General features: G+C 39.7%; 1 protein-coding gene across 3 annotated transcripts in view; it reads left to right on the top strand.

The window, feature by feature from the left end:
* SF3B1 (splicing factor 3b subunit 1) overlaps nt 1–18,876 on the top strand; it is a 52,616-nt gene that overhangs the window by 6,577 nt on the left and 27,163 nt on the right. For all 3 annotated transcript variants that reach the window (XR_006781196.2, XM_045806383.2, XM_045806387.2), the window contains exon 2: nt 10,786–10,961. Coding sequence is in view for 2 of the 3 variants with exons in the window: in XM_045806383.2 (XP_045662339.1) it covers nt 10,934–10,961 (28 nt within the window). In the remaining variant the exon portion in view is untranslated. The remainder of the gene's footprint in view (nt 1–10,785; nt 10,962–18,876) is intronic.

Here is an 18,876-nt window from a genome sequence, read left to right as displayed (position 1 = left end):
AATAAAATAATTATATGAAAAGAAAAAACAAGGGAGAAGCAGACTCCCCTCTGAGCAGGGAGCCCCACACAGGGCTTGATCCCAGGACTCTGGGATCACGACCTGAGCCTAAGGCAGACATGTAACCAACTGAACCATCCAGGTGTTCTTAAGTCTTTTTTTTTGAAAAGATTTTATTTAGTCATTTAACAGAGAGAGAGAGACAGAGAGCACAAGCAGGGAGGAGGGGCAGATGGAGAGGAAGAGGGACAAGCAGACTTCCTGCTGAGCACAGAGCCTGAATTGGGACTTGATCCCAGGATCCTGAGATCATGACCTGAGCGGAAGTCAGATGCTTAACACACTGAGTCACCTAGGTGCCCTTGGCTCGGGGTGGGGGTGGGGGGGGTACTTTTGAATAATTTGTAACATATTGTTTTTGGAAGCAAAACTAAATTACCCAGGACATTGGATTTGTCAACAATTTGTTGAATAGGTCACCAAATGCACAAACAACAAAAGAAAAAGAAAAAATTGGACTTCATCAAAATAAAAACTTCTGTGCGTCAAAGGATACTTGTCAACTGAGTAAGAAGTCAACCACTAGTGAATTAGAAAAACTCCTGTGTGTCTCCTTTACTACTCACACAAAACACTTCACTTCTGGTTACCAAATGTATGGAAGTTTTTCCCACACCAAGTAATTCTGTGCAATACCAGCCGAGATACATAGGGCAAAGTCTAGGAGTGTCCCAAGTGCAGGAGCTTCTGTCCTGTAGAGTTGGGGTGTGTTACCCTCTCAGTGTGGATATGTTCCCTAGCCTGGAAACTCTCTGAACCCTGTACTATGGGGATCTCATGGAGTCTCCTCACACAGGCATGATCAATTATTAACTCCATTTCTGGCCCCTCCCCCTCTTTGGACAAGTTGGGGGAGTGGGGCTGCAAATTCTACTTTTTTTTTTTTTAAGATTTTATTTATTAGAGAGAGAGAGAGACAGTCAGCGAGAGCGGGAACACAAGCCGGGGGAGTGGGAGAGGAAGAAGCAGGCTCCCAGCGGAGCAGGGAGCCTGATGCAGGGCTCGATCCCAGGACTCTGGGATCACGCCCTGAGCCGAAGGCAGACGCTTAACGACTGAGCCACCCAGGCGGCCCTGAAAATTCCAAGCTTCTAGTCATGGCTTGGTCTTTCTGGTGACCAGTCTCTGTGTAGGAGCCCATCGGAGTCTCCTCAGTGGAACAAAAGATGCTCATATTGCTCTTATCACTTAGGAATTCTCAAGGATTTTCAGGAGTCATGTGTCAGGGACAGGGTCAAAGGCCGAATATTAGAACAAGAGATATTCCTGGTGCTCTTATCACTTAGGAATTTATAAAGATTTAAGGAGATCTGTGCTCGGAACTGGAGGCACAGACCAAGGTATAAATTTCTATTATCTCACAGAATGGGAGAAGGTATTTGCAAATCATATATCTGATAAGGAATTCTGGTCCAGAATATAAAAGAATTCCTAGAATTTAACAAGACAAACAAAACCCACCTCAATTTAAAAATGGGCAAAGGGGGACACCTGGCTGGCTCAGTAGAGCATGTGACTCTTGATCTCTGGGTCATGAGTTCGGGCCCCATATTGGGCGTAGAAATTACTTTAAAAAAATAAACATTAGAAAGTGGGCAAAAACTTGGATAGACATTTCTCTAAAAGATGTACAAATGGCCAATAGGTATATGAAAAGATGCTCAACATCCTTAGCCAGTAGAGAAATGCAAATCAAAATCACAGTGAAATACCACTTCATACCTACTAGGATGGCTATGAAAAATGATTACACACAGAAAATAAGTGTTGGTGAGGATGTGGAAAATTGGATTCCTCATACATTGCTAATGGGAATGTAAAATCATTTAGCTGCTGTGGAAAACAGTTTGGTCGTTCCTCAAAAAGCTAAACGTAGAATTACCATATTACTCAGCAGTCCAACTCCTAGGTATAGATATACCCAAAAGAATTATTTAAAGCAAAGACTCAAACATATATGCCTGTGTTCATTGCAGCATTATTCACAATATCCAATTGGTGGAAATGACCTAAGTGTTCATCAGTGGATGAACAGATAAACAAAATGTGGTATATCCATACACAGTGCAAAATTATTCAGCCTTCAACAGGAATGAAGTTCTGAGACGTGCTACAACCTGGATGAACCTTGAAAATATTGTGCTAAGTGAAATAAGCCAGACACAAAAGGACAAATATTGTATGATTCCAGTTGTGAAATACCTTGAAAAAGCCAATTCATAGAGACAAAAAGAAGGTTAGATATTACGAGGAGCTGGGGGAAGGGGAAGTTGTTGCTTAATGCTTACAGAATTTCTGTTTGAGGTGATAAAAAAGTTTGGATATAGACAATTGTGATAGTTGCACAACAGTATGTACTTAGTACCCCTGAACTGCATACATTAAAATGGTTCAAATGGTATATTGTTATATATATTTTACTAAATAAATAAATAAATACCTGCCAGAAATGGCCCACAGGCCAGAGTTTACTGTTCCTTCTATAGATCATCGTGACTTTAGTGCCCCATTTAACCCTTTCTCACTCACCTGAGGATCCATGGGACCACTTATGTTGACAGCCTAATAGCAAGATATCCCTACTTGTTACCCTTGCTCACTATCTGAGTTAAAAGCCCCTCTAGTAATCATCCTCTCCTATATCCTCATTATACACCTCAGTACTCCATTTCAGCTGATTTTCTCTCTTAAACCCTTCCTTTATGCCTTCTAGAACTTGTAATCTGTGATTCATAAGCTTCCCTTCTCCTCAATACATCTTTTATTATAAGCACCTTTGCTTTCATTACTTTTATATTTCAGTTAGGGTATTTTATTGATATTTTTCAAAATTATCTGTGTGATCAGGTCATATTGGCTATGATTTTTGTTTCAGGAGAGTATAGGAGGTGTTGTATAGGGTTGAGAACAATGACCTTAACTGCATCTTGGCTTCCCTGTGAAGCTCTTCTGTGCTTTCTCTCTCATATGGAGGCTGCTTATTGTTTTCTCACCCATAGGCACATTTTATCTAAAAGTGGGGGTAGGTGACAGACCACATATATTGTTGAACACTCGGGTATATTTATTTCTTTTTCTGACCATGGTACACTTGAGCTCTGTCTTCTCCCAGAATTCAGATGTAGATGAGGAAAGAGGCTTTGAATATGCAGAGTTTCTCAATACATGCTAGTAGGCCACCTGTAAAGAATTATCAGCTCTTGGAGCACCAGGGTGGCTCAGTTGTTAAGCCTCTGCCATCTGCTCAGGTCATGATCCCAGGATTCTGGGATCGAGCCCAGCATCAGGTTTCCTGCTCATCAGGGAGTCTGCTTCTCCCTCTCCCCAACCGCCCCCCGCCCCCACTCATGCTCTCTCTCTCTCTCTCAAATAAATAAATATTTAAAAGAAAAGCTTCTCAGACAATTTGAGTGCTGTTAGAATTTGAGAATCAGTGCGTTAGTGGGAGAGAAATGTTTCAGAACTGAGCACATGCATGTGCCCCCTGCCCCTGCCAACTTCCACACATGGAGACTCCTGGAGAGGCATAACCATTGATAAATTGCCATGAATTAGAAAAAGAGGCTTTATAGGTTATTTTAAATTAGTCAACATTCCAAGAAAGAAAAAAACGTTTGAGAATTTTGGAAGGGGCATTTGCTAATCGACATACTATCTATGTACTACCCATGTACTTTAAGTTCGAGAATAGGACCGTTGTGTGTCGCACTCCTCCCTAGTGCTTTCAGCCCATTATTTACCCACCTTTTGGTGAAAGCTCACGCTATAGTCTTAAAAAAGATTTTATTTATTTAACAGAGAGAGAGCACGAACAAGGGGGAGCAGCAGAGGGAGAGGGAGGATATAACTATCATAATATAATCTTAAGCAATATGGACATCTGGACATACAGCACAACATTCTATTAGTCCACTATATTGATGCATTGTATTAATCCTGTTAATAAGGCTAGATGATCAGGAAATGGTAAGTACTTGGAGGCCTTGGAAAGACATATACTCCAGAAGATGGTAGATAAACCCAAAGAAAATAAAGGGTCTGCTCCATTGTGATATTTTTAGGGCAGGATTTCTTAACTGTGGCACTATTGACATCCTATGCCAGAAAATTTCTAGTTTTGAGGAGCTGTGCCACATAGGATGTTGTGCAGTATCCCTGACTTCTAGATGCCAGTAATTTCTCCCTTTAAGTTGCTCTAGGTGTTACAGTCCAGTTTAGGGAGACAGACACATAGAAATAATGATAATACAAAGTAATTACTTAGAGGTCTGCGGCATTTCAGGAGCATGGCAAAGCATGCCATTTATATCTCAGTCCTCGGGAGAGGTTCCTCGGTGGGGTGACACTGGGCCAGTCTGACAGGATGAGGACAAGGTAGCCAAGTGAAAGAGGGTAGAGGAAATGGGGGTGGAAATAGGAAGGAGGACCCTTTACGCAGAGGATAGAATTGGGACAACCAAAAATGTCTCTAGATTCTGCCAGGTATCCCTAGGAGATAAAATCGTTTCCAGCTGAGAACCACTGTTTTAGGGGCATAGTGGCCTGGGGAATGCCTGGATATCCCCTCCAAAGTAAAGGACAAACTATTGCATCTTGTATCTTCTATCACTAAGAAGGAAGCACTATGCTTAGTAGGTCTCTTTGGGTTCTGGGTGGCATCAAACACTGCTGGCTTTGTACTGTAGCTGTTGTTACTGTTATTGCCAACTTGTTGACTCTGGTACCTGCTGACAACAGAGCACCTGTCATTGACCTAAGGACCCTAGTCTGCCCAACATTCCTTACCCTCCTTCATAAATTCTACTATTTCTCTGATTCTCATATACCACCTTCCTCTACCTCCTACGAATTTCTTAGTTCAGCTAGTGACAACAGTTAGCTTAAGGTGAATCATTAATGACAATGTTTCCTGCTTTTATGTACATGTATCGTGGAGAATCCCATAGCAAAAATTATGTGGCTGTTCCCCCTGTGTTAGCTAACAGAGGCAGTATAGAGCAGGAAAGTTTGGAAGATATCTTCATTCAATATTCATTCATTCATTCTTTTTTTCAACAATGTAGTAGTACTGCTAGGTACCTGTGGTACCATCTTGTCTCATGCCATTTTCCCCCCACCCCTTATGTCACTCTGGACGCATACAGACCTCAAGCTCATTCCCACCTTGGCACATTTGTACTTCTTATGTCTGGAGTACTCTTCTCCCCAGTCCTCATTCCCTTATTTCATTTAAGTATCTGTTCAAATGTCATCCCCTCAGAGATCTCACCTCTTCTGTTCATCTTATCCTTCCATCCTGCCCACTCACCCCTTATTCTGCCTTTTCTTCATAGTATTTGAGAGTACCTGAAATTATATATACACACACAGTTCTTAATCTCTCTCCCTTAAAGAATCTAAGCTCCACGAGGACAGTGTCTTATTCACCATTGTATTCCCAGCATCTAAAATAATATCTGGTAATTCTACTACTGGGTACTTACCCAAAGAGTATGAAAACACTAACTCTAAAAAATATATGCAACCCTATGTTCACTGCAGCATTATTTACAATAGCCAAAATATGGAAGCAATCCAAGTGTCCATCAGTAGATGAATGGATTAAAAAATTGATGAATGGATAAAGAAGATGTGTATATATACAATGGAATACTATCAGCCATAAAAAGAATGAAATATTGTCATTTGCAACAACATGGATGGATCTAAAGGGTATAATGCTAAGTGAAATAAGTCAGTCAGAAAAAGACAAATACCACAGTTCACTCATATGTGAAATTTAAGAAACAAATGAACAAAGAAAAAAAGACGAACAAAAAAACCCAGACTATACGTAGAGAACAAACGGGTGGTTACCAGAGGCGAGGTGGGTGGGTGAGTGGTGCAACAGGTGAAGGAGATTAAGAGTACACTTATCGTGATGAGCACTAAGTCATGTATAGACTGTTGAATCAGTGTACTGTGCACCTGAAAGTAATATAACACTGTAGGTTAATTATACTGGAATGAAAAAAAGAATAAGTGACAGCTATACACAATAGAAGACTATAACTAGGATGATTCCGTTTACATAAAAGTTTAAAAAACAAGCAAAATCAAACAACATACTTGATGATTACATACATATGTAGTAAAAGTATAAAGAAGTACGAGGGAATAATTAACACAAAATTCAAAACAGTGGCTATTTCGCATATGACTGGGAGAGCTATAATTGAGGCAAGGCGCACTGGAATCAGCACATAAAAGATTGATCATGTCCTTGGGTAGCAGCTGCATGGGAAATTGTAGGGTACATACTCTTTGTGTCTACAGTGTGCTCCATAATTAAAAAAAAAAAAACTTAAAAAATGATGCTGGTATATAGTAGATTAAATATTTATTAATAGGTCCTCAATAAATATTTTTTGAATGGATGCATGGTGAAATTTACCTTTAGCATTTATTTTTTAAGGTTTTTTATTCATTTGAGAGAGACAGAGTGAGAGCACAAGTGGGGGGAGGGTCAGAGGGAGAGGGAGAAGCAGACTCCCCAGAGCTGGGTGCCTGACATGGGGCTCCATCCTAGGACCCTGGGACCTGAGCCACCCAGGTGCCTTTGGCACTCATATCAATCAGGTTTTAACTGGAGAAACAGACCACCAGGAGATACATATTAAGAGGTTTATTGCAGGGAATTGGTTTATGCAGTTGTGGACACTGGCTAAGAAAGTCCAAAATCTGAAGGGCAGAGACCATCAGTAAAGGCAGGCTGGAATTCTTCAGCATAGGATGAAGTTGTCCACAGGTAGAATTTCTTCTGCATCAGGGAAGCCTAAAATCTGCTGTTAAGGCTTCTCACCTGATTGAATTAGATCTACCCAGCTTATCTAGGCCAATCTCCTTTACTTAAAGTCAATTATTGTGGACTTACAGCACATCTACAAAAGCCTTCATAGCAACACCTAGGTTGGTATTTGAATAACTAGGGACTGTAGCTTAGCCAAGTTGACACATTAGAAGACATCACAGCATTCCAGGTACCTAATGCTTCTTTCTGTGCCACAATCCCTTAGCTGTCTGGGACACCGATGATTTATATGTGCTTTGAATCTAGATGTTTCACCATTATGAATCAGAGAGACCGCTCAGTTGACTTTTAACTAGAAAAAGAAGCTAGTTAATGAATTCACACTAAGTGTTAATATACTGCTGTTCTGTTCTAGTTAGGCCTGGAATAGCTGGAGGGAAGAGAAATCTACCCAAGTTAGTTCAAGAAAAGCAGTACTATTTATTTATTTTTAAAAATATTTTATTTATTCAAGAGAGAGAGAAAGCAGGAGCAGGAGGGAAAGGTAGAGGGAGAAGCAGACTCCCCTCTGGGTGGTGAGCCTGATTCAGGACTGGATCCCAGGACCCTGGGATCATGACTTGAGCCAAACGCAGACACTTAACCGACTGAGCCACCCAGGTACCTGAAATGCAGTACTATTTAAAGAATGGGCTGTTCGAAGGTTGGGGCTAGAGATGGTTCTGGATTTAGGGTAGCTGTGGGGACTTGAGCAGCAGGAATTTGTGATCCCTCAGTCTTTTGTCATTAAAGTGACATTCTTTTGATTCTTTCTGTTTCAGTAGCAACTAACAAGTTTCTTTCATACTTCCAGTTCAAATTTCCAAGAGAAGGAATCTTGGCTTAGCCAATAACTTCTATTTTCTATGGGTGGAAATGCCCTGTATTCCAGACCAGGTTCTAGGTAGCTGGCCAGGTGCTTACCTCTTACAGGAGAACAACCCACTGCTGTTTCCCTGAGCAGAGTTTGGTCAGGTAGGTTGGAGCTGGAAGGGAAAGTCAGGCATGACAGGCACACTGACTGACATATTTAGAACATCATCTGAAGGTTATCTTTTATTTAACAGAGTAATGCATTAAATTTTCAGAAATAAGATTCTGTAGTTTTGGAACGTTAGGCATAACTGAAAGGGAGATAGAAAGTTTTGGATTTTTGGCCTTAGGTAGTCTGATATTCCTTTGATATAGAAGACTTCTAGGAAACATTACACATCAAGATTGTGGGCCATTTATCCATAACAGTCTTCTTTTACCTCAGAAAGGATGGCCTTGGGTGGGTCAGTCAGTTAAGTGGTTGCCTTTGGCTCTGGTCATGATCCTGGCATCTCGGCATCCTGAGCATTGGGCTCCCTGCTCAGTGGGGAGTCTGCTTCTCCTTCCCCCTGCTCTTGTGCTCTTGCTTTCTCTCTTTCTCCCTCTCAAATAAATAAATAAACTCTAAAAAAGAAAAGAAAAAGAAAAGATGGGTTTGATAAACTGTCAGTGATTTTCCTATAGCACAGAATTTTAAGGCCTATTTTATAGTTTCATCCCCCAAGGTGACTTGAGCAAGTTACAGCTAGCATTTAACATTCTGAAAAATTATTGTGTCTTGTTTTTTGTCCAGAAGAATTATGTATGCTTGCTACTTTGCAATATTTTTTTGAGACTCAGAAAAGCTAGCCTCCAAGTACCTCTGATAAGAAAAGGAATGGGGGTGCTTGGCTGGCTCAGTCAGTAGCACAAGCGACTCTTGATCTCAGAGTCATGAGTTCAAGCGCCACGTTGAATGTAGAGCTTATTTGAAAAGAAAAGGAATGGATTCTCCTCTTAATTGGATTATATCACTGTCAATTGTCTAGGTTATAAAAAGATCAGATTACCTTTTCTAACTTTTGAAACAAAAAACTTCACCAGAGAAGGGCAGGAAATGTATTTTAGGTGATATCTGAATATTATTTATTAATATTGAAAATGGAAATTAAAAGGTACTTATTGAAAAACCCTTATTGTCTGAATGTCCAAGTCATTGTTAATTAAAGACAAATTAGTCTTTAGAAGAGGACTAAAAGAAGGGAATCTCCCTTGATCTTTAGCAAATTTTTTCATATCTCACTATCCCATATATGCCTTTGCCCTACAAAAGTTAACTTAATACCTAGTAACCTAGAGAAATATGCATATAATACAAAATGGCCAGCAGGTGCAGCTTCTATCTTGGAAAGACAAAGGATATATGATACCTACTTTGCACATGCTTTTTATTTTTTTTATTTTTATTTTTTTACAGTTTATTTATTTTTAGAAATCTCTACACCCAAGGTGGGGCTCAAATTCACGACCCTGAGATCAAGAGTCGCATGCTCTTCCAACTGAGCCGAGCAGGCACCCCATCTTTAATACATACTTTTTGTGTGTGTGTGTGTTTATAAAAATACGTGCTCTTGGCAAAGTATCAGGAAAATACTAAAAATTATTTTAAAAGTTCATAATTTCATCATTCATAAACATCCACTATTAACACTAGTGAATTTCCTTTGCATATATTTTTACAGGACAGTGATTGCCCTGTATATACAAATTTATCTTTTTTTAAAAAATAGAGACAAGAAATGCAATGTGATTGTGATTCTTTTTGTCAATATGGATGGATTTTTTTATATTGTTGATTATTGGTGGATATAATTCCTTATTTCCCATTCATCCTTTTTCCCTTTCATTATTTTAAAATAGGCTGTTTTGTATATATAAAAGAATATATGTAATCTATGTGTAGGTTATAAACCACGTAAGGAATATCTGTGGGCCCTCAGCTAATCCAAGAACTAGAGTTTACCATTAATTTGTATATTAATCTACATGTTCTTCCTTCTCATCCCCTTCCTCCCCCAACTATTGTTAACCTAAATTAAAACAAATTAAAAATTGAAAATTTTATCCCATCAAATTGATTTTTTTCAGTGATGCTAATAAAAAATCCCATTTTTGTTACTAAAGTTTCTACTAAATATTTGTGTTGTGACTCTATCACACAGCCAGTTGAACTGTTTTCTTTGTGATAGCTCTAACCTTAATCGTTCCCTGTTTTCCTAGGCTGCTTCCTGTACCAACTTCCCTTCTAAGTTATGTTGTCATTTCTAAAGTCCAAGGCCAGTGTGACAGTTCAAAATTACGCTAGTGTAATTGGTGCATTAAAAAAAAAAAAAAAAAAAAGACGGCCATCTTCGGATCCTTTAAAAATTCCTGATTTAAGAATGACATTTAGGATTAAGAGAGGCATTTCATCACTGTTAATGCTGACGATCAGTGGTTTTCTAAGAACCTATAAAGTTAAAAGGTTTTAAAAGGGTGGCAAAGTTCCTCCTGTGTAATTTAATAACTGTGTGACCTTGCATATTTTATATATATCCCCGCCCTAGTTTTTTCTCTCATTTCTTAAATGGGATTAGCAACAACTTGTCCACCTTACTGGGTTATTTGTGAAGTACAATAGTGTTTGGAAATAATGTTGTAAACAAGTTCCTACCTAAATGGGAAGTAATTATTAAAAAAATTAAGAAAAATGACGAATTTTAGCGCGAAGGATGTGACTGTTACATGACTGTTTCCACAACTAACCACTGCAACAGCTGAGAGAGATGCTAAGGAAAGCTTTTGTCTGGCACCAAGACACCTTCCGGTCGATTGGGAAAATGGGAATTGACGGTCTAAGATTTCTTCCAGCCCTGAAACCCGTAGTGTTTCTTACAGTGACTATTAACTGTCCTCGCACAATCCACTTTCCTCCAGGGCAAAGTTACTCACTTTAAGGCACCAAGATTTGCCCAGGATTTTTCTCGTGCCGCCACGAAAACTGCCTCCGAGCCCAATCGTGGCTCCTCCCCCGCCCCCACAATGCATCTCTCTGTTCCATCTAGGCGGCTGCTCTGTCACGTGTCACACGACGGAGCGCGCTCCCGCTTGGCGCATGCGCAGGGAGCATTCCCCAGCTATTTTTCTCCGTGGCAGCGGCGGCGAGCGGAAGTTCTTGGGAGCGCCAGTTCCGTCTGTGTTCGAGTGGACAAAATGGCGAAGATCGCCAAGACTCACGAAGGTAAGCCCTCTTCCCATGCTTATGCGTCTTCTCTGCTGCCAAGCCTGCCAAGACTCTATTTTCCTAGGTTTTTCCCTCAGCCTGTGGTTTCTTTTGTGGGGTGCCGCGCCTGTGCGTGGGGGTCCTGGTCGTCTCTTCCGCGCTAGCGGCGCAGGCCACTGCCCCACGTAATGGCGTCCTACTCATACACCGCCGGCAGGCGCTTTGTTCCGTGTTTGGGTCCTGTTCCCTCAGAGTTGCTTCTCTTTTCTGACCAGAAGGCCTCGTTCAAACGGCTCGCCAACGAGGAGTCCAGAGCAAGGGATCGGGGAAACGGGCGTGGAAGCCAAAAGTCTCACTCGCTTCTAGGAACTGTTGTCCGCATAGTTTGTGCATTGGAGAGTCAGGAAAGCACTGAAATACGGGAACCGCTTTTCAGGCAGCCCCAGATCGAGTTTAGCCTACCTGAGGCCCATTCCTTTTAATCTTGACTAATTTGTGTGTCTTCAGGCATCCAAAAAGCTTCGTTTTGTTTTTTGTACGAAGTGATTTGGGAATAAAATCTAGTGGTTTTTCTTCCCTTGATGACTTGTAGTCTACTGATCTTTTTCTTTGGAGACTGATTATTGGTGGAAGAAGGGAAGGCACATTATTTTTTCTTTACGGCCAAAGCTTTCGAGGTACTTGATCATTTTATGGAATACGGAGAATACAAAATTAGGAAAATGTTGAGAATAGGCTGGAGTCCTTAGGCAGTATCCAATACCCAGAAATGGCAGGAAATAGGGTCACTTCAGAAAAGATGAGGCATGGGAATTTGGAGGTGCATTCCTTGATTTCTGACGTGGAATCTGAAGTGTTCATCAAACGCGAGGCTTCCCAGAGTTACTTTTATTTCACTCGTCGTTTCTAAGTGCCTGGCTCAGTGTGAGTCTGTAAAGTAGCAAAGAGTAAGGCCCTCAGAAGTTTTACAGGCTAATGGGGAAACTTGTGTATACATTTTCATTCCTTTATGAGGCAAATTAATGCTTAAATAGAAATACAAGCAACATGTTGGGATCCTGGTAACAGAGTGATTAATTTATGCTTAGGACTATTTCATAGTGGAGATGACGTGTACCTGGTCTAAAAGGATCAATCCGTTTTAAATTAGGGGAGCACATTTGAGCCTGAGAGAACATCTTGTAAGGAGGCAGGGAGTTGTGAAAAGTATGTTTGAGTAGTGCACTGTGGCATTGCAAGGAGGGAAAATGTAGACGAATCTGGAAAGGTTGGTTGGGACCAGAATGTGAATGACATCGAATAATTGTGTTACCCACTAAAACTTGAAGTCCAGCTTTCTGTAGCTTCTGAAACATGCTAATTAATTGGCAATGACTTTAATATTTTTCTTATTCTTGGTAGGTATTTAGATTTAAACACTGGTTTAACCCTGAAGGTTTTTTAGGCACTTACTCTTCTGTCATTAGACTCAGACATACCTTTTGCAAAATAATTAGAAAATGTAAAGATGTTGCTGTTCTTGTTTGTTCAGAAGTAGATTGTTCATTTGGGGCATTTTGTGGCTTTGATTACTTGTTTATTGGTAGTTTTATCGTAAGATACTTTTGGACAGGAAAATCAAAGTTCGGATCAGTTTTCCTGCTTTCCTGAAACCCAGTTAAAAGCATTGGTCTATAGAAGATTGAAATTCATTAGCCAAATTTGGTATTTTATTTGGAATCATGCTGTCAATATGAATTATTTGATGCTGTAAAGAAAGCGTAGGAGTGTTCAGTTAACATCAGGGCACTGTCTACAAGACACTGACCATCACTGTGAGTATAAGATAGAAGATGATAAATGTTTAGTGGAAATACACATAATGTTTACATAGTTTCTTACTCCCTTCCTCATATTTTTCTAAAGAACTGTAGTCCTTTATGGTGCATCTCTGTTTTCGCTTGATAAGTCACCTCTGATAACCTGGAACAGAATTCTTGGTGGGTTTTTATTTTTTTTCTTTTTGGTGCTACTACAGCACTTTATAACTATTATATTAGAATATTCTGTTGTGTTAAGGTTTTCTCATCCACTCTGAGATTGTTGTGTACAGGGGAGCTATATCTTGGTATCCCCGGTACCCAGTGCCTAATGGGTACTAAATATTAACATTTATTGAGAGATTATATTGGAAATATTAAAAGTTTCACAGGATGGGGTTGCTTAAACTGACTTTTGAATGATTGGGTAGGTTTGGGTACGTTGTTTGGCTGAGATAGGTGGGTAATAGGACTTATTAGTATATTGGGGATCTTCTGAGCTGAGAGGAAGAAATGTTAGGTTAGCATCAAATTAAAAAAGACTTTGAACACTGAGCTAGATTTGACTTGGCTTCCCAGTGACTACAGAATAAATGCCTTGCTCCTTCTCCCAGGTGACAAGTTACTTCTGTGTTTTAGGAAAGTCATTGTTTGCAGTGTGGAGGATGACAGTAAGACCAACAATTTTTTTAAGCTAGTGAGGTAGTTGATAGGAGGACTTGAGTTTGAACCTCACTGGAGTGACTTTTAAAAATGTATAGTACTTGTTTTATTTTTGTTTTAGAGTTGTCCATCATCATGTTGCCTTTTTTTTTTTTTAAGATTTTATTTATTTATTTGAGAGAGAGCAAGAGACAGAGGGAGCACGGGCAGAGGGAGAGGGAGAAGCAGACTCCTCTCTGATCAGGGTGCCCGATATGGGGCTTGATCCCAGGACCCTGAAATCATGACCTGAGCCGAAGGCTGATGCTCTACCAACTGAGCCATGCAGGTGCCCCCTATCATGTTGCTTTTTTAAGTAAGGAAGGTTATGTAGTCTTTTTATCATAAGTAATGTTGCCAGTAAAGACTTCTTTGTTGTATTTTGTAATTTATTTTTAAAGTAATGGCTGCATCAGTAATTTTTACTTGAATTTTGTGAATTAAATAATACTGTATTCAGAGTGAAGTAGGTTATTGTTGTACCATCCTGTATGTTCTTTTCACAAGTTACTAGTTCCCATCATTGAGCCAAACTGATAACTGGTTTTTTGGTGGTTTTGTTTTTTTTTTTTTTAATGCCGTCATATTCCTTTTGAATATTTCTGTTACGATCAGCCCTTAACATCCTCTTTAAGCAGCCTGATTGTTTATTACCCCAGTGGCTTACATTTTCCAGTATTGCAGTCTTAGAAGAGCTGGACTGGTTCACATTAATAGAATCTTTTGGACCTTTCTGCCTATTAAGTTGTGTCAAGTGTATACAGTTATTAATGTGCATAATCTTGCTGTCCAGCAGTTCACATATTGTTGACTTTGACAAACAAGGAAACATACTCTTTTTCCTCTTGGAAAGGGGAAAATGGATTGTCCTGAAATCTCATATATTGGCTTGTTTTGCCACTGTCTCTTGAATGAATTTTTGGGGGGATCACAAAGCTGAAAAAGTTTTTTGCCCTAAATTTTTGCTTTTAGAATGTCTGAAATAGTCATTGTATTCTTCATTTTCTGAGATTTTTATTTTTCTGTGTTCGGAATACTTACTGTTTTGGTTTTGTAGACTTCTAGCATGAATGTTGCTAGTAAAAAAAAGGAAAGCAAATTGCTTAAAGATTCTGAAAAAGATTTTTCTTTTCTGTGTAATTATTTAAGAATTGATTTAAGTAGTGCTAATTAGGGATTAATAACTTAGGAATTGATACCTGTAGTGTTCAGTAAAATAATTTACCACCAGAGTTAGTTTTCTTCTGGGGGTTTGTTTAAGGAAAAGGATGAAAGTATTGGCATACAGAATATACTTGCTGTTTTCTGGATGTCTTTTAAAGGTGTCCTATGTGAGAAATCCTTGCTCACTGCTTGCTTCTGCCTGTTGGAGAGTAGGTAACACTTACGGACCAGACTAAGGTGTCAATAACATCCATGGGCTGTGCCTCTGTAACATGTAATGAACAGTGATTAGAACATTGAAATTGTTCTAATGAGAAATAAAAAGACACATCAAGGAAGAAAAATGCTGCAAGCTGGATTTAGCATTATCTGGGGCATGGAAAAAAGAAAGGCACAGAAGTGGAAACCATTAGAGAGACAGAATTGGTGGGGAGCAGTTAAACAGTTGCCTCAGGTGTGACCAGTGGTGTTTTATCTCAGAGTTTGATATTTATTTATTTATTTATTTATTTATTTATTTATTTATTTATTTATTTTAAGATTTTATTTATTTATTTGACAGAGACAGCCAGCAAGAGAGGGAACACAAGCAGGGGGAGTGGGAGAGGAAGAAGCAGGCTCCCAAGGGAGCAGGGAGCCCAATGCGGGGCTCGATCCCAGGATCCTGGGATCACGGCCTGAGCCGAAGGCAGACGCTTAATGGCTGAGACACCCAGGCGCTCAAGAGTTTGATATTTAGGTCTTAGTTTGAATTATAAACAGTAGGTTAGATGTTGCCCATCTTTTAAAAGACCCCCACTTCTGCAGTATTCTTTTGAAGTCACACTCAACTCCTAGTTAAAACATTTGATTATTTATGTCAAAAATGTATGTAATTTTTAATATTTATCACAGTTTTTTTTAAAGATTTTATTAATTTATTTAACAGAGATGGAGACAGCCAGCGAGAGAGGGAACACAAGCAGGGGGAGTGGGAGAGGAAGAAGCAGGCTCCCAGTGGAGGAGCCTGATGTGGGGCTCGATCCCAGAACGCCAGGATCACGCCCTGAGCCGAAGGCAGATGCCTAACGACTGAGCCACCCAGGCGCCCCTGTTGTCTGTCTTCTAAGGAAGGATTTGTTCTATGATAGTTGAAAGCATTCCTAGAATCAGAAATCCCCTCCAAACAGAGGGGAATTTAATCGAATAATGACATTTATTTTCTGTAGGTCACTGGAGCAAATTATTTTTGAAATGTATGGTTATATCTTAATATTTATTAAGATTTTACCTTACCATCAGTTAGCAAAATAAATAAAACTAGAAAAGGAAAAGAAATGACGGCTGAAAGGAATTGGGATTTTTAAGATTATAGGTATTTCGTAAAAGTGCTAAAAAAAATTCTGTTCACATCCAGCAGAGGACTACATTTCAAAGAAGAGAGAGCTTTTATTTTTCTGTTGCATGGGGTCAGAGGCCTTGGTTTTAAGGTGCTAGAAGAAGAACCAAGAATGAGAAAAAAAGGGCGAAACTTAAGAGAACCATGCTTACGTTTTTGTGAACTTTTTTGGGGGGAAGATTTTATATATTTGCCAGAGAGAAAGAGGGAGAAAAAGCACAAGCAGGGGGAGCAGCAGGCAGAGGGAGAGGGAGAAGCAGGCTCCCCACCAAGCAGAGAGCCTGATGTGGTAGAGCTCGAACCCAGGACCCTGGGATCATGACCTGAGCCAAAGGCAGATGCTTAACTGACTGCACCACCCAGGCACCTCTTTTTTAAACTTTCTATTGAAAACTGCAAACATACAAAAATAGAATAGTGAAATGAACCCCCATGTTGCACGTATCACCTAAACTTCAACAGTTGTAAACAGGGGCCCACTTTTGTTTAATCCTCATTCTGGTCCCTTCACCCTTCCCAAATAACCAGGCATATTATTTTACCCATATGTTTTTCAGTGTGTACCTCTAAAACTAAAAACTTAAAAAAAAATACTATTGTTGTACCTAAGATTAATACAACAAAATATCCTGTGTTCAGTTTTGTTGATTGCCTTATAAAAATTTTTTTCCAGTTCGTTTGCATCAAGTTCCAAATAAAGTCGATACATCAGTTAGTCTTAAATCTTTATGTTCCTCCTCCATCTTTCTTTTTCCTTGCAGTTTATTTGTTGCAGCACCTTTGTTCCGTAGAGTTTCCGCATAGTCTGCAGGAACAGGGGAAGAGGGCAGAGAAAATACTCACGACTCCCGCTTAGATTGTCCCACCACTACTGCTGCAATTAAGATGTCTGGAGGCCCACAAGCAAGGGAAGCGCCAAGAAAATTATTGGCTTTAGGAATGAACACAGTTCCTGAAATCATACTTCAGGGTTAGGTTGGACCAGCCATGGCAAGGAAGTCTAACAAAGGATTTGCAAAATCAGGTGCCCCTCCCACTATAACTTTAATGGCGATTAAAACAGTTCTTCCGTAGATAGTTATTTCTATCTGAGATAGTTTTGCTTGAGTCCCTGTGATATTCGTACCTTAAAATAGGAAAACCAACTTGAGAAAAACCTCTTTCTCGACAGTTTATACTGTGAAGTCTCCTCCCTTAGTGAGGCTCTTGCAGACTCTGGTAAATACAAATCAAATACTTTTTTTATTATTTATTTATTTTTAAAAAGATTTTATTTATTCGACAGAGAGAGAGACAGCCAGTGAGAGAGGGAACACAAGCAGGGGGAGTGTGAGAGGAAGAAGCAGGCTTCCAGCGGAGGAGCCTGATGCGGGGCTTGATCCCAGGACTGTGGGATCACGCCCTGAGCCGAAGGCAGACGCTTAACGACTGAGCCACCTAGGCGCTCCACCGAATACTTTTTTTTAGCACACACATGCACATATGCTTCGCATACACGAGCAGAGGGGAAGGGAGAGAGAGTGAGTCCTAAGAAGACTGTGCTGAGCGTGCCCCATGAGGGGCTTGTGTCATGACCCTGATCACAACCCAAGCAGAAACCAAGAGTCGGAAGTTTAACCAACTGAGCCACCGAGGTGCCCCTAAATACAAGTCTGATACTTAACTATTACTTTGATTTCTTATCTAAGACATCTTTTTTTTTTAATTAAACAACTACTAGACTGCCAACTCTGGGGATTTGAAGGACCACCCATAACTTCAATTTTAAGATTCCGAATCTGCTGTCAAGATAGGGAATTCTTGCTTTGTTTTTACGTTTCAGCATCAGTAACCAAGAGTCCTACTATATATGCTCCCACTCCATAGATTTTATTGAAGACAGAGGCTGGAGGGGGAAGACGTGAAGTTTTAATCTGGAAAATCGGATAATTTAGAAATCCACATTAGATATATCTGTCTCCTGATAACCCCCTTTTTAACATCATAAAGCTGGAATTTTACTACTCCCTTATCCCAGCCCCCAGCTTTTCTTCATTTTACTTGTTCTCTTAATTTCCTCCATTTCATCTCTCAAAATGATTCTTCCTCTTTTATACGGAATAATTCAGCTCTCTTCTGCTCTCAGACTTCAGTAAGTAAACACACCAAAAGGACTTCATAAGTTTTTTATAAAATTAAACATATACTGCTTTAAGACCCAGCAGACTAGATATTTACCTATAAGACGAGGTATTTACCCAAGTACTGTTAAATCCCATATTTACATAAAAACCTGTACATAAGTGGTCTATAGCAGCCTTGTTTGTAATCTTTACAAACTGTAAGCAACATGGATGCTGTAGTACACTGGAATACTACTTGATAATGAGAAATATTGTTACACGCACCATGAAGACTGGAATATTTATGGGTTCCCATGGATTAGAGTGCCAGCTCTTAGTCTTATGTGTGGCCACCAGGAGGTCCTAGTCTCTTGTCCAATCACTAGCAGACAGTATCCGTTTCTCTTTATCTTCACATTTGAATGTCTCAACTACAGGGAGTCTGAATTGGAAAGGGATTAGGCAGGAATAGAGGATTTATTCACGTTGGTTATAATTGAAGTAAGAAGTCTCCTCAAGTCTTTTATTTAACGTTTTCGACCTCTGGTTATTCTTTTTGGTGTGTTCCCTCATTTTTTTTTTCTATTATGGCTAACAAATTTTACACATTTGTTGCCAGAAATGATCTTGCTGATCTTTACTTCATATTTCAGAAAGTACAGGAATACCTGCATTCCTTTAGCTATGATTTTGTGTGAGATAGCTTTGAAAACAAGAAATTAGAGACAACTTTACCTTTCCCAGAGATGCAAAATGTTTATAAAATTTGGGACAATTACTTTTAATGA

Source organism: Ursus americanus, chromosome 1 (assembly GCF_024610735.1).
Source record: "Ursus americanus isolate L20-20 chromosome 1, mUrsAme1.1.p, whole genome shotgun sequence".
In the NCBI taxonomy this organism is placed as follows: Eukaryota; Metazoa; Chordata; class Mammalia; order Carnivora; family Ursidae; genus Ursus; species Ursus americanus.
This window is presented reverse-complemented; position numbering and strand designations above follow the sequence as displayed.